Source organism: Camelus ferus, chromosome 8, assembly GCF_009834535.1.
Source record: "Camelus ferus isolate YT-003-E chromosome 8, BCGSAC_Cfer_1.0, whole genome shotgun sequence".
NCBI lineage: Eukaryota > Metazoa > Chordata > Mammalia > Artiodactyla > Camelidae > Camelus > Camelus ferus.
In genome coordinates, this window is record NC_045703.1 from 28,849,020 (window position 1) to 28,872,605 (window position 23,586).

Here is a 23,586-nt window from a genome sequence, read left to right on the forward strand (position 1 = left end):
ATTAAAGAATTTGATGTAAAACCAGTGTCAGTGCCACTTTGAATGTTGATTAAAAGAGATGCGGTATCCTAAATTTCTTTGCTGTTTTGTTTCAGGGAATATAGAAAACTAGGTTATTTGGATCAACTGAAAATAACTACCAATAATGGATAAAATGTAAAGTTAGTAAAATTATTGAGGAGCTAATAATATACAAAGAAGAATTGGGCCCAAATATAGGTGAAATCTAGGCCTTGCAATTGCCATGGATCCCAGGGCTCACTCAAAGGGCTACAACCTCAGAGTAAAGGTGAGCCAGCTGTAAACTTGTCCTGCCCTACCCCCACCCCACCTGACTCTAAGGAAATCCCTGAGAAGATCTTGCCACAGGCCAGAGCTCACACAGATTTGCAGCCCAAATGCATAGAACTTGAGTGACCAAGAAAACTTCAGCCTGTGAAGTTAGTTTAAAAATTACCCTATCTGGCAGTGCTCCCAAGTACGTGGAAAAACAAACATAAATCATCTCTGGAGAAAGGCTCAAAGAAGTTCCCAAAATGACTTTTCAAAGTCAATGAATAGCACAACCCAAACACACAAGGAAGTAAGGAATCAAAGCAAGAATGAGCAATAAAAACACAGCAATAAACCCCAGAAATATTTAAGATATTTCAACTATCAGACTTAGATCATAAAAACAACTGTGATACTATGTTTAAAGATATAAAGGACAAGTTTGAAAACATCTCTGGTGAACAGAAAACTATAAAAAAAAAAAGCATAGAAAATTTGTAAAAGAACTAAATTTAACTTCTATAGATGAAAAGTACAATAACTAAAATTAGAAACTAAATGGACAGATTTAACAGCATACTAAATGTAGCTCAAGAGAGAATTAGTGAGCCAGAAGACATGTCAGAAGAGATTAACCAAAAAGTAGCATAGAGACAAATACATAAAAACTATGGAGGAGAGGTTAAAAGATATGAATATGAGAAGTTTCAATATTAGAGTTTCAGAGAGAATGGAACAGAGGTTATATTTGAAAAGATAATGGCTGAGAATTTTCCAGAGCTGATGAAAATTCTAATCACAGTTTCCAGAAGCCCAACAAATCTTAAATAGGATGAATAAAAAAGAAATCCACAGGTAGACACAACAGAATGAAATAGTAGGACACCAAAGATAAAGAAAACAAAGCCTTCAAATTAGCTTAAAAAAATACAAAACCTTACAGGGAACACTCAAATAAGTTAAAAGGATAGCTGAGTTCTTTATAACAATGAGCCCAAAGACAAATGGAATAATATCTTCAATGTGTTGTATGGAAATAACTAACAACTAGAATTCTATACCCAGCAAAAATATTTTTTCCAAAAATGAAGATGTAATAAAGATACTTCCAGACAACAAAATCTGAGAGAATTCATCACTAAAGGATCTATATTACAGAGATTTCTAAAAGATGTACTGCAGGCAAATGGAAAGTGATCTCAGCTGGAGGTCTGATATACAAAAAGGAATGATGAATTTTTTAGAAGTGGTAAATAAGCAGGTGAATCTAAATGAAAATGACTGTACAAAACAAAAATAATTGCTTTGAAAGATTAAAAAAGCAAAAAAAATTAAAATGTGTAATGACAATAATATTCAAATGGGGAGATTAAAAAAAAGTGTCCCTAAGTCCTTGTATATCTAGGGAGAAACAAAGGTAAAGTTAACTTTAGGAAACTCTAGTAAGGAAGCATGCTGTAATTTCTAAAGCAATCAGTAATACAATAGAAAACAGAGTGCTTAACTTTCAAGGAGTAGAAAAGAATTATATACTTAAACATACAAAAGAATACAGGAAAGACAGGTAAAAAGAACACAGAATGAGTGGGACAAATAGAATATACAAAATACAGATTTAAACCCAAATTTATCAATAATTACTTTAAATAGACTAAATGTCTAGTTAAAAGATGAAGACTATTATACAGGATGCTATGGATTAAAGTGTGTCCCTCCCAAAAGATGTTAAAGTCCTAACCCCCAGTACCTGTGAATGTGACCTCATTGGGAAATATGATCTATGCAGATGATCAAGTTAAGATGAGGTCGTTAGAGTGGGCCCTAATCCAATATGACTGTGTCCTTATAAAAAGGGGAACTTTGGACACAGAGATCGACATGCACAGAAGGAAGACAATGTGAAGAAGCAGGGAGAATTCCATCCACAAGCCAAGGAACACCTGAGGCCGACAGAAGCTAGGAGACGGGGCTGCACCGGATCCTCCCTCAGGGCCTGCAGAAGGAGCCAACCTGGTAGACCTTGATCTCGGATTTCCAGCCTCCAGAACTGGAAGACAATACATTTCTATTGTTTAAGCCGCCCAGTTTGTTGTTATTTTGTTACAGCAGTTCTAGAAACCAATATACCAGATTCTATTTTTTAAAGTCATTTTCCCTCCTTTCCTTCCCCTCCCACCCCATCTGAGGATAGTTTTGTCCACGTCCCTGCCGTAGCTTTCCCTGGGGGCACATTCCTCCTTTACAGCTCACACTCAGTCTTCACACCAAACTCCCTCAGGGTTCTGAGGAGATGTTGCAGGGAGCAGAGCTAGGGGAATTTGAATACCCCACTGTGTTTAACCTCAGACTTTAGTCTAAAAACTTGCTTGTTGGGAATGCAAATCAGCTCCAACAACAAGAAGTTTGCAGCCAATGACCTAATTCCATTCCGAGGAGTCAGCCTGTTTCTGGGTCTACCCACACCTTTTTCTTCCTTCCCTGGGGAGAGATTAAACATGGAAGGGATGGACGGGCCAGTATCCTTTGGCCTTGAGGACGGCTTTGGCAACATGCCCCTCAGTCAAATCTGAGCTCCCAGTTAAACAATCTTTGCACTAAAACTTCCCCAGAAGAACAAAATTATCCAAATACAATATACTATCCTCATCATCATGAAGACAGAAGGGGATTCTCAGAGGTGGGAGGGAGTGATCCAGCTCTCCTGTGTCTTTCAGAAGTGCAAATGGCTCAGGGATAGGATGAGGATGCTGGAGCTTTCTCCCACCAACTCTGTTGGATTCAGACTCTCCTCTGGTTCCAGAGAGGCAGTGAAACTAGTAAAGTGCAGGGTGGGGCAGGGTGGGGGTTGGGGGGAGGTTTGCTGTGCTACTACTCTGCCTGGGTGGGGCTGGGAAGAATGGCTTAATTTCCTGCTGACAGTGGGGAGCCCAGAAAAGAGACAATGAAGATGGTATTCCATGGGTACTAGGAGACAGAAGGAAGAAAAATGAAAACAAAAATCACCATCACTGGGTAAAGTGGAATTCAGAAAAACAGAGCCATCCATGAGAAGTATGTATTGGAATGCTGTCCACTCTGCCCTGTGACCCCAACAATTTTTAGCAGAGACCACACATTTCAAGGAATGCTTGCTATGACTGAGTTTCTTACAGAGACTTGTGAGGGGACCAAGTTCTGTGCATCAACCGACATGGAATCAGCCCTGCAGATGAGAGGGGGACATGGGACATGCAGTTACAGGTATCCTGTGCATAGCAGAGCTCAGAGTAGTTGAGGGCTAGAGCAGCTTATTAATATTCACAAGAGATGATTGTTAAATTTTCGGGAATATTGCAAGTTGTTTGTTAAACACAGCAATTATTAAAAATTAAAGTGCATACACTTACAGAGTATTCAGTGAAGAATATTAAAGACAAAGATAATAAATACTCAAAACTCATCACTTTCTAATTATTTTACTGTTGCATCTGTGTGGAAATACAGTTACCAGTACGGTATTGTGACACTTTTTTACCAACTCCATATTCAGGGGTGTCACATCAGTGCCTTGGAACTGGCCATGCTGGGAATATTTACACCTTGGCAAATGCTTCAGACTAGGGCTAGATTAACTACTTTGTTGATTTACAGGCTTAAGAGAGTAATGGAAAATATGTTTAAAACGCAAATTAAACTTAAAAGTGTGTCTTGTCTGTAGCTGTTACACTGTGAATCACACAAAAAAACCAAAACATTTTGTTTTCACAAAGAAGTTTCAGCAAAGAAGTAAATCACATCCTTGACAAATGAGCGAAGTTCCAACACACAACCTTACTGTTTACATTTCTCTTACTCCTTAAGATAAGCAAAAAATATCAATGAACATTCATGTCAGAGTTATACTCGAAACGCTGGTCAGGAAACATTCACAAGATATCTCTGTCCCAGATCCACTGCTAAGCCTCACCGCTGACTTTTGCTCCAGCCCTGGGGTGAGGGCAGGGGCCCACAGAAGACCCTAGGAGAGACATTCCCTGCCCTAGGTGCTACACAGTGTTAAGGCCAAGGGAATGGCCCCTGCCTTGTGCATGTGTAATCATTTTCCCCCACGGGCCACAGGTGGTACTTTATACCCATTACCAGCAAGAGGAGGACCTCGAAAATAAGCACAGGAAGGGTTATCAGAGATAATAGTTTCCTTCCATACTATTAGGCTATATTTAATGTTCACAAATATGACTCTAAGGCAATACAAGACCTGGATAATCAAAGAAGCATTGAAGCCAATTCAACAGTTCTAATAAAAACATTTTAGAAAGAGGCTTTAAAGAAGTGTTGAAACAAACAAAACCCCTTCTACTTAAGTTTGAATATTCTCTTAAATGAGATTTTTGTGAACTTCACATTCTTGTTACAGTGTCAAGAACACATATTTTTCAGGGGGTGAAAAAGGACAAAAATAAGAAAGGAGGAACACAACAAAATGTTGCATTTACCCATGTTCTTTAGAAAATTATTTTCTTTATAAAGTGAATTTTCCAGTTAATGGAAGGCTGTCCTTTAAATACTTAGCAGAGGTTGCTGGTTTTTCCCAAATATCCATGCTCTCTTCTTCCTTTATTAATAGAATTCCTGAATTTTAGCTCATCATCTGGTCACCCAGCACTATATTTTCCTGCCTCCTGTGGAGCTAAGTGTGGCCAAGTGACTCAGTTCTGACCAGTGAGCTGCAAATGTAAGTGTGTGTGCAACTTTGGAGGTTTCACCCTTACAGGGAATGGCGTGCCTTCCACCTCCTCTGTCCCCATTCTGCAGGCTGGACTGGTAAGATCGTGGGAACTGGAGGAACCATTTTAGAGCATGAGGTAGAGACTTCACGTTAAGATAGCAGAGCAACAATATAGAAGGAGCCTGGGTCCTCAACATCACGTAGCCATTGAATCATGAGTAACATGAGAGAGAAATTAGTTTCTATCTTTTTAAAGCCATGTTATTTGGCCTTTGTTATAGCAACTGAATTTATATGCTGAATGATAACAATTACTAACATTTTAGAACATTTTAACCATTTGTTTTTAATATTTCAGGAATGATATTCTTTCCAGAACATTTACACTTCTCTTAGCTCATTAAATGAAGCAGACAGAAAATAATCTACTCATTTTTTGAATCATAATTACTATTCTGAAAAATAAGGTAAAGTTGTAGAGGACTGCTGGCCCTACAGGCCATGGGATTTGGTTAATTCATGACTAACTATCAAGGATCAAATAAGAAAAAATATATAAAATACTCAGGCCCAGAGCCTCAAATGTAGAAGTGCTAATAGGTGCTACTTATAACTATTATTACTATTAGTATTAATTATTATTGTTGTCTGTTGGGGACAAATGGCTATCTTAAAAACCCAGCACTTTTTCCTTCCTGCTTAAATCATAAGGACACAGAAGCTGAAAATCCCACCATTTGGAGCCATTATAATCAGCTGTGTCTACAGAATGGCAGCTAGGGTTTGTCCTTAGCGCAGACCCTCTCTATCTCTTTAAAAAAGACCTCAGTGGTCTCTCTAGTCATGAAACGTAAGGAAAATCTACCTGATGACTTTGGGGAGCCTCTGAACCAAGGACCTAAATCAACAGCAGGTGCCTCAAACTGAGATGTAAATGTTCTGTTTGATAATGAAGAAGGTTGTTCTAGTGGCAGAGTATGGCTCTTCAGAGAAAACATGATGTTAAGAGGTTTTTGCTTCCTTTGACTGGGGTGAGAAGTGGGCAGTAAGGCCATAAAATGATGCTCTCACAGCAGTGAGCATGCCCCAGCAAAGTGGCTGCAGGCAGGGCTAAGAGACATGGCCAGATGGGCCCTGGGAGGAGGAATGACCCAAGAACTCTGGAGCGCTGACATCTGACTGCCAATTAAGCTCTTCCTGTTCCACCTGTAATTTGTTCGTGCTACTCTCAAGACTCAGAGAAGGGGTTAAATGTCACAGCCTGTGTTAGCTGCACTTAGGTCTTAAAGGGAGAGGTTTGTGCCCATACTTGGACCAGAGAGTCCACATGTGCAGGGGCACAGAGGTGACTGACAGAGCAGCTTGGGACAGCACCAAGCAAGAAGTGACAAATGTCACCCAGCACAAACCTGTGACATAATCGGCACAGCCAGGAATCCTCAGAATCTCCTGGGGAAGAGCTGCCAAAGTCTCAACACCTACAATTTTATTATGATAATATTGTTAACATAAATGTATGATAATAATGTTTTGGTATAAAAAAGTTATATTGTTATTTATTATTTTATAACATTGATAATATTATTGTGTATCTTATTGTTCTATATTATTAATGTAATATCATATAATTATACTTTCAGTATCCAGCTGTGTGTGCAGTCTTCTCCCCCAAATATCTTCCTCTTCAAATCAAAGGCTATTAAGCTGCGATAATCAAGCTTGTAAGAAATGTGTCTACAATAAAGGTAAATAGACTCAAGGGAGGGCTTGGAAGCATTTTCTTACTAATAAAATACAAGATCTTTAAGGGTAGAGCAAGTAATATCTTATTTTGCTTGCTCAGGATTTTTTTTTTAAACATCTTTGTCCCAGATAGTTAAAATTGCCAAATGAGTGGCCATTTGGTAAATGGAATGAAACTGTACAGTTTCCTTGTTGGTTTCTCCACAATTAAAACCCTTCTGTTAATGGTAAAATGGGGCTTTGGGGGTCTAAGAAATTGTCAAAATACAACTAGACAGACTTAATAGGTTGCTAACTTTATTTTGCCAAGTAAGGACATTTTTAAAAAATTACCAAACCCTCACAACACATAACACTTTATAAAATAAACTTTAACACCAAAATAATAGGAAGCAGACATTTTATAATAAAGGGTGATCCTTAAAGTGGAATCATTTTAGCTTTATAGGTCCTTTCAGACATTTTCTCCTGTCACCACCATGAATGGGTCGGAGCTTCATGCAGACTGGCACCTGGTTTAGAGCCATTCTTCTCAAACACAAAGCCCATGGCTTGGGGAGCTATCTGGGAGCTGCTGGCCTGAAATAATTCCCACACATTTCCCCAAATATATGGGAGGTGGACTGAAGGAAGAGCTGTGGCCTGTTGTCCCCAGAAAAAAGACTCTGAGGCATGGGAATGAGCCCCACTTGCCACGTGTAGGACCCATATGTCGGCTAACTGTCCCCAAATATTTCTTCCTGCCCTGAGCTGCCTCTAAGTGTTAGGAGCATTGAAAATTGCCCTTTTCAGGAGACAGGAAAATTGCAAAGCTGGGTTCATTCCATGGAGTGAATTTCCATTTTTCCTGGCCCCAGAAATGCTGTGTCTGTCGGTAATTTTCATTCTTGGGTCACAGCTCCCAGGGGAGCAGGAGAAAGGCCAAATAGGAGAGAGAAGTTTTTAGTGTGTTTCTTCAGATCCTGGATTTGCTCCCTGGCTCTATAAACAGAAGGGCTGTCCTGCTCCAGACTTCCAGATGCAATTCCCAGACCCCAGCAACCACACAGGTAGCCGAGCAGGGAGACCTGCCCTGGGCCAGCTCCGGGAGACACAATTCTGAAGCCGGTGTGCCCATGAGAAACAGGAAGCTCTCTTTGTTAGAAAAATAACCAGTGACAGAAGACTTTACTTCAAGAGATGGCTGAGTAAAAGCTTCTTTTACTAAAACCAATGACCCTCAAATAACTTTGACTCACCTTCCCCCCACCTACTGTGTCTATTTTCCAGCAGTTGGAAGAACTGTGGAGAACCAAAGGGATAGAGGATGAATTCATTACCATTTCTTCCGGAAGCTTTGTCTTTCTGCTGACCTGAAATAATTTCCATACATTTTCCTAAATATATGGGAGTTAATTGCCAATTTGCATTTTGGTTTGAGATTCAGATCTCAAGATGGAAACATAAGCTCTTTATTTCCAGAAAAATAAATGAAGGAAAACTTCTGAAGCTCATTTTCTAATGCCCGAAAGGCTCGTGGAAAACAACTCAATGGTCTTTCTTCTCTAGCAGACTCTTCAAAAACATCTTAGAGGAGAAGCTTTCCCTCGGGTTTGGGTTGCTTTATGTGATTTCAGTTCCATCAGAGGTTTTATTCTCCACCCCGCAGCCTTGCCAAGTCATTAATTCTTGAAAGAGTAACGGGATTTTTATTTTGCCTGATATGCCTGGTTGCAGCCAAATTTGACGTCAGTGCCTTTTGTAAGCAGGAAACTATGAATTAACACCCTGAATGATGAGTCCCCTTGTTGAGGCTCCGTTTGGGGAAAACTCTTCACGTCCTTTGCCACTAGCTTGCTCTCATTATTAATTTAAATGTCTCAGGAACATCATCTGCTTCTACTAAAATTAATGACAAATGAGTTCTGGAAAGTGACTTCAAGAGCCGCCCTCGTAAGAACAGTCAGGGGAAAGCTCAGTGTCTGAAACGCTAATTGAGATGCGAGGTTTAATAATGTGTGTTTAGCTATGACCCTAAAATCTGTTCGCCTTACAGCTTTCCCCATCTGGTGTAATTTGCTTTCTCCACTTGTAAAAATGCACACAACAGCGACAGCATGCATTGTGCACCGTGTTGCTACAATGAAGCCTCGTCTGTCACATGCTTCACTGAGAGAAACTTATTTCTCATCCTGTCTTTACCCTGCTTCCAACCTCTCATCACATTTTGCATTGGAGTTCTGCCCAAGCACCATGCCCCAGCCCAATCCCACTCTGGAGAAAGGAGATGATGGAGCCGTACCTTGTACCCGGGTTTCCGCCCTCTTTTCTTTGGGATCTTCACTGCTGGTAAAGAACCAGCTGAAGCAGAATAAAGGTTATGAACTGCCATCTTCATAGGTGTTGAGTGAAGTGGGGGTCGGCCTCTCTTTCTCCCCGGGATCCTCTGAGACTGCATGTCTGCTGGTGCCAGTCTTACAGAAGGAAGTGACAGATCGCTCACAGGCAGAAGAGGTGCTAAGAATTAGTCCAGACACAAAGCAAAACAAAAACAGAAGTGTTTGTTTGGTTTGCAAGGCAAACATGGATCCAGTTTGGTGATTTTGGCCATAACTACCCCTTACAGGAGGGGAAGACCAAATACAAGAAAGCCAGGCACCAGGACTTTTAAAGTCTGGCTCCTGGTATAATTTCAAGGATAGTGAATTTCCATGGGACTATAGTGAGGTAGGGAAGATACTAGCTAGGTGGAGAGGACAATAGATTCCCAGCAACAAGCACAACTGACAGTGTACCAGCAATGAGACAACTTTATCTACCTGTGTCTCAGTTTCCCAGTTAGTTCAACTGTGAACTGAAGCAATAACAGTATTAAATAAACATAACCATTTTCTAACACCTATCCCTTTGGTTGGGTAACAAATTGTTACGACCTTTTTTCCCCATGAAAGAAATTTAACAGCACAAATCCATTGTATTAAAGTTGATTACATCCCTCAATCAAAATGTGGACAGAGATTTGCTTACAAAGATGCTAATTTTGACACAATTCAGAACTGCAAAACTAAATGGATACAGCCCAATAACAAGCAATAGGGGAACTGCAAATACACCTACAGAATAAAACAATCAACTAGTAAAAAGCCTTTAAAAATACTCTTTTTAATGATATGATGTTGAGTGAAAAAGCATCACACAAATTTCACATAAAAGTTATCTCATCTATGCAAAAATTAATGTGGTGAAAAAGTGGAAAGAAATGTGCTAAAATGCCACCAATGGCAAAAATGGGAGGGCTATGGGTAATTGTTCACCATGTATAAATCCTTTCCCCCAAGAACTATAATATTCTTAGCAATAAGAATACTGAGAATAAGCTTCTCAGGTAGAATTGGTTAAACCCTGCAGCAAGAGATAGTTGATCAACTCCAACCCAGAGAACACAGCTGTATCATGAGCTTAATGACCAGATTTCCTGGAATGTTCAGAAATGTGACAAGTGGGACAGAACTTTAGACTTTTATTCAGAGGTAATGTTAGGTGATAAAATTCACTTCTGGGCATATCTAACAGTGGAAATGAGAGGCTCTTGCTAAAAAGGCTGCAGAAAGAGATGGGAGAGATGATGGAAGCAATCCCCATACCCTGGTCTGGATAGCACTGCAGGGACCACATTGCTTTGCACAGGAAGGAAAATATCAAATAGTGGAAATTCTTTAAAATATGACAGGGGAAATTTGGGGTATCATCTATAGAGATCACTTTGTTAATTCTCTAAATGTTAAGGTACTTTATCAATCATCTTGATTGTTCTTGGAAATATAATATCTAGTAAATATTGCTTTAAAACATAAGTGTATTTATTGACTGCATTGTTAACTATTTCAGATAGCTGGATGAGCTGTTGAGGACACCAATCTTCCCTGTTTTTGTCAGTTTAAAAAAATACTATATCTCATTGATTCTAAGATGGATATTTTTTCATACATTAACATCTTTGAATAACGATATACCATAAAGAACTGCAAACATGTCAGAATTCCACAAAGAGCATTTTTTTTCTTTCTTAGTGGTACATGAAATAATGATATGTGATACAATTAAAGACATTCTGATGTCAAGGAGTCATGATCAATGCAGATAAACTCGTATGTAGACAAACAGGTAAACAAAGGACATCAATTTCTAGATTTAGTGTTTCAACTGCATAGTGCCAACAAATACCCAAATATTTGTTTTCAAAAGAGATGCTTTTAAAAACATTGAAAAACCACAAATGTTTATTTAATAAGATTTTTGCAATGTGAAGCTTTATATGAGTCCCATTTTGAACTATCATGATCAAGTTTCTGCTTTTTCATTATTACTTTACCTTTGGACTTTGGAAACAGGAATTTTTCCTAGTCTAGGACATGTTTTTCTTCCTTTCTACTTGATTCTAGTGAGGAGATTAGCAATGTATTCACTAACATCAAGATCAAAAGTCAACAACAGAAAACCCACAATCAGAGAAGGCATTGAATCTCTTTCCTCTTGTGGAAATGGGAGTCCTGGAAGGGTCACTTAGCTGCACCCCTTCCCTGGTGCATTGGGATACTCTGCTAAATGACATACTCCCTCACAAAGCCCTTCTTGTTGAATAGGTTTTGAAGAGTAAAGGAAGGGTAATAAACTAGTTAGCACATTACCCTAAGAATTTGTATCACTCAAAATTACACTTAAATATCCTCAAGTTTCTCAATATGTCAAAAATAATTTCCTAGGAAAATGTCATCTTTTAAACCAGATCTTTTGTTCTACTTCCCTCTCCCAAGTGGGAGGAAAAACCAGGACTTGTGCTATCTTCCACTTCCTTCTATAGAAGCACTTCCATCTCAGGAGTATGAAGGACTTTTCCAGGTAACTACACCCTATCAATGAACTTCCTGCTCATGGAGAAACAGTGGAGTATTTTTAGTGGAATACTAAGTACCACAGTGGTTGGGAAGATACTTGGAGATAGAAAGTCTTCTCACAGTCTCCTCAGTTCACCACACCTGAGCGATTACATTTTCATCCATCAATCAGGAAGATGCTATTCTTCAATTTCTTGTTACAAATAAATCCAACTTTAAGTAATGGGGACAGAAAGCTTTTAAAAATTAAATAGGTTATTTTAACCATTGGGGAGTCTCAAAATATCTTCTTGGAATAATTTTAAAGAGTTGGGGGAAAGCATTTACAAAATGGTTCTTTCAATAACAGATCCAGACACGTTAGAAAAGATGGTGGCAAAAGTGCAGGGTCTCCAAATTCTCCCCTTCCAAAACTAAGACATGAATTTTAGAAAAGTAAAAATAGCAATGATCAATACTGAAAATAAAGAAAGGCCCCAATCTTGAAATGCAGTGGAAACAAAATAGATGGTTTTTAAGGAAAACATAACCATGGATGATACATAATCACAATTTATCAAATGTTTAAAGAAAAGGTCAAAACTAATAGCAAGGGAAAATATTCAAAGATACATTAAGAGGCTGTCATCATCTATGAAACGCCTCTCTGAGTCACAAGAAAATTTCTTTAAGAATAAACAACAAAAATATCCTAAGGAAAATTAAATACTCAAGGGAAAAGGGAAAAAAATCTATAAGCATTTAGTCAGAATAAATAGACCGTTTACAAAGGTTGAAAATAAATAAAAATCTGAGGAAACTATTTGCTGTATATGGAACAAACAAAAAGTTAATACAAAAACTCCTTAAAATTATTAAAATAAATATGAACACTCCAATAGAAAAATGGGCAAAGGACACAGAATTCACAAAACAGGTGGGGAGGGTGGCAGGGACGGTTGCAAAAGGAAAGAAGAAAAGAAAAGGAAGGAAGGAAGGAAAGAAGAGAGGGAGGAAGGAAAGAAGAGAGAGTGGAAGGAAGGGAGGGAGAAGAGGAAGAAAGAGCGAGAAATAAATGATCAGTGATTTCAAAAAAAGATCCTAAACTGCATTGGTAACCTCTCAAAAAGTAAATTGAGATATCATTTCTCAATTTTATCAGATTGATAAACATGAATAACCCTGACAATCCTTCACGCTGGGGAGGAGGCAGAGGAAATTCCCATTTACTGGTGGTAGAGGTAGAAATTGGCTAACTTTTCTGGAGGACAGTTTGAAAATCACTCACAAACTTTATAAGTGCACACTTCCTAATCTAACTCCTAAGGATTTATCCTAAGAAGATAATCTGCGAAGAACATAAAGATATATGGCCAAGGATATTCTTCAAACATTGTTTATAATAGTAAAATACTGAAAGCAATCAAAATGCCTTCTAAAACAACTTCAGTTTAGCAAATTATTTCACATTCGTAAAATGGAATATTTTGTAACTTGTGTGTATATACATTTATACGTGCATATATAAAGATTGCAAAATAGCATTTATACTGTGATTCTATTCATATCTTTTTTACACATACAGATATAGATAAATCTGCATGTGTTTAGGCATAGAAAGAGGTCTAGGAAAGGTAACTATCAAAAATGTCAATAGTAGTTATCTCTGGGCAGAAAAATACTGAAAGATGTTTTTGCTTTCTTCTTTGTACTTTTTGCATTGTTTGAATTTTTTTAAAACATAGGTAAAAAAACAGTATAAATGGAAAAATAAATCATGAGTGAATAATTCTCATTCTCTGGAAGTTTCTACTGGAAATTTGTGCTTCTTTAGATGGTCTTTTGTTTTCTTGTTTTCTAATGGTTTTAGCTTCTAAGCCACAGAACTTCACTGCTTTAACATCTTAAATAAATTGTTAACAAAAAGGCAAAAAGACTTTGTCATCAAAAATAACAGAGAAGGTTGTTTCAGAGCCAAGAAGAATGCCCATAAACAGATGGTGGACAAGGGTGTTTCTCTGGGACTTGAGAGAACCAGCTTACCGCCCTCACCCTCCTTGATACCACCTCTCTCAGGCCCTTCCACCAAGGGACCTGTTGGCACCTGTAGGTTGGGACCTGTAGGTTATTGCCCTTCCCACAAAGATTTCCACCCATCTCTAAAAACCTTTAAAGACCTCAAATGCTGTCTAAAGACATCTGCGCCATGGACACAGAATGTGATACAACCAACTATATAAATCATTTGAAAACTGTCAAAATCCTGAGGTATATATGATCCCTCTGAGTTTCTCTGCCTTCAGTTGTGAACTTCATTGAATACAGACTGTCTCAGTTCATCCAGATTTGGAAGCTGTGTTGGAGCAGAGCTTTAGTAAACATTAAAACAGTCTGTCCCTAGAACAACTTAACATTCAAGTCTCTAAATCTCCAAGGTATAACCTTTAAGCAGTTGTCATATCCTGACAACATATTAAACCAAGTGATTAGCCACTGGTTTACTAAGTCTCTCTCTTCTTAACAAAACAAGGCTTGGCTAGAAATATTACAGCTGAAACCAAGAGAAACTAAGATCTGGTCTATGAATTTGGGGATCACAGTTTACCTTTTAGTCTTGCAAATCTAATACATATAAATCAAGGTCCTGGCTAACGGTGCTTCATCAAGGTAAAGAACAAGGAATTATCAAATTCAAAGCATACACCAATTCCATGGGGCCATTGAGTCACCTAATTCAATCCTGAGGCATGTGTTCATGTATCCACTCATTCATTCACTCTTTCATGTATTAATTCATCCAATAAGCATCTGTTGAATATGCAGTGAATGCCAGGTATTGTGCATAGGCACTTGGGTTACAGAAGAGGAGAATAAACAAGACACATCTCCTAAGATATTCACTATGGAGAAGCAGACAAATAAGGAGGCAATAATAATACATGAGATAGATGGTGTAACAAAGGCTTCCTATGAAATGCTATGAGAACACCAAGAAGGAAAGAAATCGGTTCTTTAACAGGGTTAGAAAGAGTGGAGGCAGGAGAAGCACAAAAATGTGACATCAGAACTAGGATTTACCCAAGTGGAGCAAGCTAAATGCCCAGAGCTGGCAATAAAGCAGGTTCGTGCAGGGATGTTTGGCGGTACATGGAGAAGTGTTGGGCCAGACAGACTGGAAGCAGGACCGTTGGCTTTCTGTTGTTTCTAAAAGTACTGAGAGGAGGCAGTTACAAGGATCTCTAGCCATCTAATGGACTTGAGATCTTTTCCTTCTATTAACTGCATGGGATGGGTTCCTGACCTTGGTGTAACGCTCTTTCTCGCTGTTATTTTAAAAGTACAACTGGAATCCTACTTTCTCTTGTTCTGGGGTACTGTGTTGAATTCACCATAAACCAGTCTCTAGTGTCATTCTCTTGCTAGCAGCCTTGTACACACCCTAAAACCCATGGCTCCTCAGGCTGCTTAAGTCTGTATGTGAGGTGGTTTCCAGCAATAAGGATGTGCCTTGGCATCTCACTAATTCAACCACTCTCCAAGGTGGTCCAAGCCCTCCTTCTTCAGAGATCTTTCCTTCTCCATGTGCTTCTCTCTCCCTTCTCTCAACTCCTTCCCCACCTGCACCACCAGTTGCTGTGGGCACTGATTAAATGATTATTCATATGGTTTTCTCATTGTTTCAGGCACATGAATGATTTCTGTACATTCCTGGAAGCCAGGGGCCATGTTTCTTTCATCTGTCATTCTGCTCTTCAGAGCACCTGGTGCAATGTTGCCCCTACAGAGTGCACCTGGCACTTGTGGCAAGACCATTTGCCATGGAGCCTGCCATCTCCCTTAGGCTAAGGGCCCACAGCTATGCTCTCATATGTTTTAATTTTGGATAGAAATAGATCAACTTAATAGAACACTTTGATGGTCAATGAAAGCTTCATACCATGAGAAGAGGGACAGCAACATAATCAGTTGAATGGAGAAAAGTAATTCCCTTAATATACATTTTTCTCCAATTCTGTCACAAAAATTGGGCCAACAGAAGCCAAAACCAACACTCACATGGACTCACTCCTAGCACTCACTTTTTGCTCTCTGATACTATTTTCCACTTGAAATGAAACCAAAACTCCTCAGCTGATTCTATATCTTGGGGAGAGAGAAAGGTCAAAATCAGCGTGGAACATTTTATTATTACCAGACAAGGATGACTTTAAGAGTATCAGGGGTGGTGTTAAGAGGACAAAGAAGCAAGCTGTAACAATTTATGAATCAGCAATTGTAATAATAACAACAATGGTAAGATAGTGAATTGAAATAATTGTCTGTGAAAGGTTCTTCATGATACTCAGGAGACTAAGCTAAGGTGCACCAAACTCTAGAAGTAATTGTTTTAATACAATAGAAGGGAGAAAAGAATAAAGTATAAGTTATTTTTGTTGATTTTAATAAGTATGCGAGGGCTTATCTACAGGTATTTTGTTCCATTAGTTGCATACTGATATGCCCTTGTCTTTCCATGTTTACGTACACAGGAGTGAGCACTAAGGTATTATAAATAAGCCAATTTCTTCCGGAAAAATAGAAATTGACCTAGGAATGAAAGGACTGGTCAGCCCCAGTTGTCCCACAAAATAACCAGGTAGAAAGTGGGTTCAACAGAATGTTTAAAGATGATGAATAATTTAAATGTCTTTAGGGGAGTTTTAATGTGTAGACTTATACCCTCAACCCCTAGAGATGAAGCTTCTAGACATGCCTAGTAAGTATATGGAGACTCCAAGACACACATGTCTCCTTCTCCACAGCCAGAACTCCCCACTTTGCTACTGGGTAGATGCAGGGGCTTCCTGCCTCTGGTAACAGGCTGTCGTCAGCTGTGAGGGAAAATTCTAAAGCCTGTCACATCCATTCCACCCTTGGCTGAACTTACAAAAGCCCCTCCCTCCCTAAAACTAGAACCTTCCCTGCATCCAGTAAGGGTGCAGCAGCCAGGGTGATAGAGAGCCAAAATTCATATACTTAAGGGGAAGGAGGAAAGATGCATGAAGCAACAGCAGAGAATATGTACCTCTAAGTGGGGGAACACCCAGTTCTGGCCCTGCTCCTAAGCAGAAGAGAAATAGAGACCGGTCACTTAACCTCTCTGGGCCTCTGCCCCCCTCACCTGTGCAGGTTTAGATCTCTAAGCTTTCTGGGGAGCAAAGTGGACAGATTCAGGCAGCTGGGGGACAATAAGCCTTTGTTCAATCCAAACAGTTTCTTCCAAGAAACATCAGAAAGAAGAGCACTGGGCCCCCATGTCCCTTGCCCCACAGGACAACACACAAGCAAGGGGCGGGATGGCTGCACCTGGCTGCTCAGGAGCCACCGAGCAGCAAGATGTAGTTTCAGAGGCAGCAGCTGAACCCAAATGCAGAGCCAGGCCTCAAAGCTGCTCAGCACCCAGGAGGCAGTGAGAGGCTGTCCCACAGCAGCCTCTGGGCCAAGAGGGAGGCAGCAACTCCTTGCAGGCCTCTCACGTGCTTCTGGTCTGAGAGGATCGCAGGGCTTCTGCCAAGACTAACATCAGCTTGGCCAAGCCTTGCCTGGTGGTCTCTGTGGAGATATGCCAAGTTCCTGGGGTGCCCTGACCGAGCCAGCCCGCACACTCCTCTCCTGCCTTCGAGAAGCTAATCACTGAGGAGGAGAGAAGAGATATTTGTAGTGAAATGGCAGGACAACAACTTGAATCCTAAGAATGAGGACCAAAGGGCCCATGACGCGCAGAGAGAAGAGGTCTGTGGGGCCGAGATACTGGGGGCCACGTAACAGCTAAGGGGAAGTCAGCATTCGGGGCCTGCCAGTCCCGCTCCCCACCCACCTCAGGTCCTTGCAGCTAGCACTCCCTGAGGGATCCTGGGCACCTTCCCCTTTGCTACTGACCTGAGAGGACTTCCAAGCTGGAGGGGTCCCCTGAGGCAGCCCCTAGAGTTGCCCCATTACCTACTCCTAGCTCATTCCCTGTGGCTTTCATGGGCTTGAACATAATGGTGAAACTGACCTGCTCCCGGTCTGATGGAAAGGTAGGAGAACTCAAGGTGAGTGAGGGAATCACAGCAGGTCTCCTCAAAAGCCTCGAGGGAGGTGCCCTCACTTACAGTTTTCTCTAAGGCCAGAGTCAGAGGAGTGATGTTACTGGACCCCTGCTCAGCTTTTCAAGAGAGAGATCTATCATTTCTCCAAAAGCTATCAGCTTCTGCCTGAAATGTGAGGCCTTTTCCCTGGGCTGGATGAAAAGGAATCACCTTCAAAGACTTGTGTTCCTCAAGAAGGTGGCTTTCCAGAGGCTCCTTCCCAACAACCCTGCCTGGATAGAATGTTTCTGTTCTACATCTTCCTCTGTGGCTGTGACTGAACAACTTCCACCACAGCACCTCCAACATGTCATTCCATTTGTTTGTATGCTTGTCTGTCTCTCCCAGTACATTTGAGCTCTTTGAAGGAGGCACTATGTCTTGATAGACAAGTATCCCACCTAATTTAGCATCTGGCCCAACCTAGGGACTTAACAAATATTTACTGAATAAATGATGGATGAATGATCTCAACCTAGCCCCTCTTCCAGGACTCCCTCCCCTCCCCAGCACTGAAGCAGTAGGATCAGCTCAAGACACTTTCTACCACCAGGCTCAGAACTCCACCCTATGACAGCCACTTTCCTACAACAAGGCCTCCCCAGCAAGACACAGTGCACCACATGCTGCCAGGGCCTTCACCTCCTTCATCTCTATTAATTTTCATGACTCTGTGAGCTAAGTATTACTGTCCTTGGATTCACAGGTGAGGAGCTGAGGCACAGAAATATTGCATGAAATCACCCATTAGTGGGCAGAACTCAGATTCCATCCCAGGGCTCTTAGCACAAATCCCTACAGCTGCCTCCTGGAGCCAGCTCCGGGTAGCATGCTGGAAGCTGGCAACAGAGGGATAGGAGGGAACCCTGACCCTTCAAGACACATCTCCACGTCTCTGTAGGAAGTAAAGAGGTGGCACTAACCCTAGGGGAAACTTAGGGGATATAAGGCAATCCAGTCAACTCACTGAGCATGCGATGACTGGATGGATACAGGAGCACCCTTGTCGGGCCAGTGCCTGTGACATACTGACTGATCCAAATCACTTGGTCTCTGAACTCAGTCTACAGTGTAAGGAAAGGCACTTTTTAGGGTAGCTACAAGTATTTCTCTTTTTTTTGCAAACCACGATTTCCTGTTTTGTTCTCTATTTATACTTTACATTTAAGTTTTGAGAAAGCACTGGTGGTTTGGTGTTTTGGTTGTTTCTAGCTCAATCTTTATCAACAAAGCAAACTTTCTTTTCAAAATGATTTTTTGAAATGTAAGCCAGCCATAGAGCTAGATTCCTTTAAAACGCTTCGTTAGGAAAAGTTCTTAGAGCTTTAACGATGAAACAATTGGATTCAAATAAGATGAATCATAACTTTCTGAATCAACGCCTAACAGAGTAGGAATCCATTCAGCAGTCCTGGGGATCGTGACTTCTTCAAGGATTTCACACAAGGCTGTTTTAGACAACATCCTTTTCAACACAAATGTTCTCACACAATTTTCAGGCACATAGTTGTTCAGACTGAAATATAAAAATGTGCAATTGTGATATCTGAATTATGATACTCTTTGCAAAACACTGAAGTACCCAAGACACTCTGTTAATGGTATGTAATGAGATTTATCAACTCAATGTTTGCCCTCGAAGAACTCACTGTCTAAGAAAGATACACACCTTGGCCCCACGTAGGTAAGATACAGTAATCAGCAGAAAACAAATATGAGAACAACCCAGGAACCAGTGCCCTTACCTCTCGTGCAAGTTAAGGAGAGATGAGATTTAGAGGTGAAAAGTGAAAACAGCAAGTGCCTGGTTATCTTGAAACTGATTTTGGTTCTTTGTGTTTGGTAGCGGAAAGCTTTGCTTCCCCAATAGACAAGAATCATGTTTCTGTGATCGAGGGACCAGTAGGAGGAGCGGCAGTCAGGGGCCATCGAGCAAGGATCAGTAGAACCGGCTTGGAGTGGGAAAGTAAGGACAAGAGCAATGTAACTCTCAGGTATCAGTGTCCTGACCTGTCAAACTGAGACACCAGTACTTGCCAGGGTCACATCACCAGACTGCCTTGAGAACCCATGAGAAAAGCCCATCCTAATCTGTTAAGCTGTTTGTGATATAAATTGCTGCTGTTCCCAGACAAATAATTCTTTTCTTTTGTTTCTCTGCAAAGAACAGAATTGATGGGAACTCTATTTCCTGACTAACTTGTCTTCAGAGCCCCCAAAGACCACACATAACAAAATCATTTTTTATTATTTACCGTGCTAAAGAAATACCCCCAGATACATCCAGAGAATGTCATGTTCCTCATCTCCTCCCGGAAAGCATCACATTAGTCTTGTCTCTGGGCTAGGTTATACCTGCCTTATGGGGGTGAAGCTGCTACTGACACCCTGGCATCGCGGGGACTCAGAGCTCAACATAAAGCTGTGAGCCTGGAGGAAGGTGGGGTCCCTGGTGCCTGGCACTGTCACCACCCATCATCTGTACATGCACACTGCACACTCGTTCACTCTCCCCCTTATTTCACAAAGAAGAATCCCAGGGTCTTAAATCAGAATGCAAACCATTACCAGGTCTGGGACTAGAATGGATGAAGGGAGGGGGGCTGGAACGAGGAGTACAGGGAAATTTCCCTGGTGGTTGTTTGTTTTTGATTTTGTTTTCCTAACTTAGAGGAAGGAAAACAAAGGGCAGTCCTAATTTGATTCTGATCACTCAGTCGTCCTGTTAGGTGTAGTTGCAGCATCATCCCACCAGGGACATGGTAGACTGGTCACTACTTCTCAAACCAGTGTCCGTAGCGGCCAACCGAACACAGCCTGGTGGCCCCACAGTTAACAGTACTACAAGATCAGGGCCAAAAAAGCAACTTATTGCCCTCAAAAGGGAAGTGCTGGTCAGAAATGGATTCTTCTCTCCCTTATTAATCTCTTCAGTGATTCAATAAATATTTTTCTGGGCACCTATTGTGTACCAGACCCTGTGCAGAGCCCACTGGAGAAATGAGGATGAACCCAGAATGACTCCTTCCCCAGAGACTCTCAGGAGGATAGAAGGAAGAGGAGCAACTACAGGTCATCACGTCTCCTCAAGTCCCAGCCCATCCCCACCACAGACATGCACACACACAAACATACACACACAAGCCTCCTTCCAAGGGTGTCCCCTTGGCATGTTGTGGTGTGCAGAGCACAGCCCATTTCTCAGTCTTGGTCTCCTAGGATGGTTTTGAGCCTGTGACAGTCGCAGGTCACTCAAGAAGGAGAAGCAGTCACAGCACACACTCAGTCCAGATAAGGAGTGGTGGCCAATAACCACCCACACAAAGCCTCAGTAGACCAGGCTGGCAGCCCACAGTAGAACAGCCAAGTTTATGTTCGGGTCTTCCCCTGCTCCCTCTTCCCTCAGGATATGCCACCCTGGAGCACGGGTTTCCCAGTCCCTCCAGTTCTTGTCAGCTGCTTCCCTCACACCTCTGACCCCGATGCTGCAGGCGCTGTCCCTGGTAGACACTGTTACACAGAGGGCTCAGCTCACAGAACCAAAAAGGCAACAGTAGATGAATAAATAAATGAACTAAAGAAGTGTATATATATATATATATATATATATATATATATATATATATATATATATATATATATATATATGCATACATTATTTTGTTAAATTCTCACCAATTCCCACCAATCTCAGTATTGTTATATATCTGCATTACACAAAGAGTCTGTCAAATCTACACAGATGATAGCCTGGAGAGGCTCTGTGTCTTGTGCCAGACACAGCCTCTCTCTGCCAGTACCTGGCTAGCAAGATGTTAGCTGCTGAGACCCAAGGCGGTTGTCCCCCGGGGCTTTTGTTTCTGGTTGGAGCTGGGGTAGGAGATGTTACATTTAAAAATATGTGAGCACACAGGGAACTATATTCAATATCTTGTAACTTATGGTGAAAAAGAATATGAAAACGAATATATGTATGTTCATGTATGAAGCATTAGGCTGTACAACAGAAATTGACACAACATTGTAAACTGACTATTCTTCAAACTGACAACATTGTAAACTGACTATTCTTTTGGCATATATATATATATATATGCCAAAAAAAAGAAACACAAAAGAAAAAAAAAATGTCTGAGCAAAATCTCTGGAAGCCTTGCACACAACCTGAGAGAAGTCAACAATGTTACTGCCACTGTATCTGGGCTGGTTAAAGCTTATGTGACCTCCTGGGGCCCTGCATGCAGTCAATCCTCAGCAAATATGATTTGATTGACTCATAAAAAGAAAGGGAGGGAAGCGAGCATACAATGACACAATTGCAGCCTTCTACTGCTTGGTTGTGAAAGAAAAGGTCAAAAAAGGAAAAAATAATGCCTCTTTCATCCTGGACCCTCTCCAGTGGGTTAGCAGTCAGCAAATAGGGGCTTCCTAGATAATTTTCCAGATCTTCTCCCCTTCTCAGGGGTCTCCTGAGGCCATGCAACACAGTTAAATCAATTCTTAATTAGCTTTCAAAGTTTACCTTTTGAAAATCCATACCTCTATGAATATTTATTGAACACTTAATACTTCCTCAGTGCAAGGCACATGTGCCAGGCCCTGGAGAAACAAAGGGGCATCAGGACAAGCATGCAAATAGAAAAGTGCCTGCAGCAGCAGGCATGCCTGGTCTAGGATAAAGCTTGCACACTTAACTGCAGGAGTCAAGCAGAAAAGTCTCAGCAGAGGTCAAAGCACAGAAGGAGCTGAGAGCGACAAAAAGCACTTAAGAATACAGGGATGTGCTATTGCGTTAATTTCTATTTTTCAGAGCAAGAAGAACAAGGATGGAATTAGCCTATTGCTTAAAGCAGGCGAGAGAGTTCACAAGTTGACAGTGAGATGCCAGAATAGCTCAGAGACTATTTGTTTCTGCTTAGTATGGAGAGGGGAAGGATCTCAAAGTGGAGGGGGCAAAAAACAGGATGAGAGGGGACCGCTGCCCGATGTAGTGGGCAGAAGTGTTGATGACTGTTTACCACTTCAGTGAGCTCAAATCTCTCCAGGTTCAGAAAAACCCTCCTCCAGGGCAACAAGAATTTACATACAAGGTCTCAGAGCTGCTGTTGGAAATCGCTGAGGAATCATGGAAAGGAGAGAGGTGCTAGAAGAGCAGAGGGGCGTGTTTTATCCCAATTTCCAAACAGGTTGGATTCTGGACGTGAATAATCCATTACAGAACTGACACTAAACAAATGGGTGAGCTCTTATAAGAGAATGTGATCATCACTAACATTGGAACATTGGCTCTCTAAGAGCAAGTTCCCTTAAAGTTTAAGGCTTAACCTAACTAGATTTATTGGGGGTGTGGGATGGATTAGGTTGGAAATCAGGAATGCTATAACCATGGGCTGTCTTGATTACCACAAAGTATTTGACAAAATTTCCCAATATTATTTCATGGATCAGATAGTAAATGTGAGTGGAAGGATAATACTTTGGGGCAGAATCATCATTAATGAGACACCACCCAGGTTCCAAGTCGCATGACTAATGACAGCACCAATCTGCAGGTTGTCTCTAGTGACATGCCACAGGCCTCTAGTTTTAGTTATATTCTCTTGGATGACATGGATGAAGATTTGGAAGCAGGCCTACCAAATAAGCAAATGACAGAAGTCCGGGAGGAATGGCTAATTATACAGATTACAGAATTAAGATTCAAAAAAATTTTTTTAGCCTGGGAGACAAAACCAATCAAGTAATGTTTTTTTAAAAAATGAAATACTTAAAATCCTCATTCACAGATGTACAGGAGAGACTTGACAGGCAAAGTTTCCTGTGTGAAAAAGATCTAGGAATTTTAGTTAACAAGAAGTCTTATTTAGATTATGGTGCAGGCTATTTTATCAAAAAGCTC

The 23,586-nt window shown here is 40.9% G+C and overlaps 1 protein-coding gene across 6 annotated transcripts in view; it reads right to left on the minus strand.

The window, feature by feature from the left end:
* SCML4 (Scm polycomb group protein like 4) overlaps positions 1 to 23,586 on the minus strand; it is a 122,375-nt gene that overhangs the window by 48,824 nt on the left and 49,965 nt on the right. For 4 of the 6 annotated variants that reach the window (XM_032484640.1, XM_032484638.1, XM_006187427.3 and 1 more), the window contains exon 2: positions 9,006 to 9,220. The exons of the other annotated variants lie outside the window; for them this stretch is intronic. In XM_032484640.1, coding sequence (XP_032340531.1) covers positions 9,006 to 9,161 — 156 coding nt within the window. In that variant the 5' untranslated portion in view covers positions 9,162 to 9,220. The remainder of the gene's footprint in view (positions 1 to 9,005; positions 9,221 to 23,586) is intronic. 6 annotated transcript variants of the gene reach the window in all.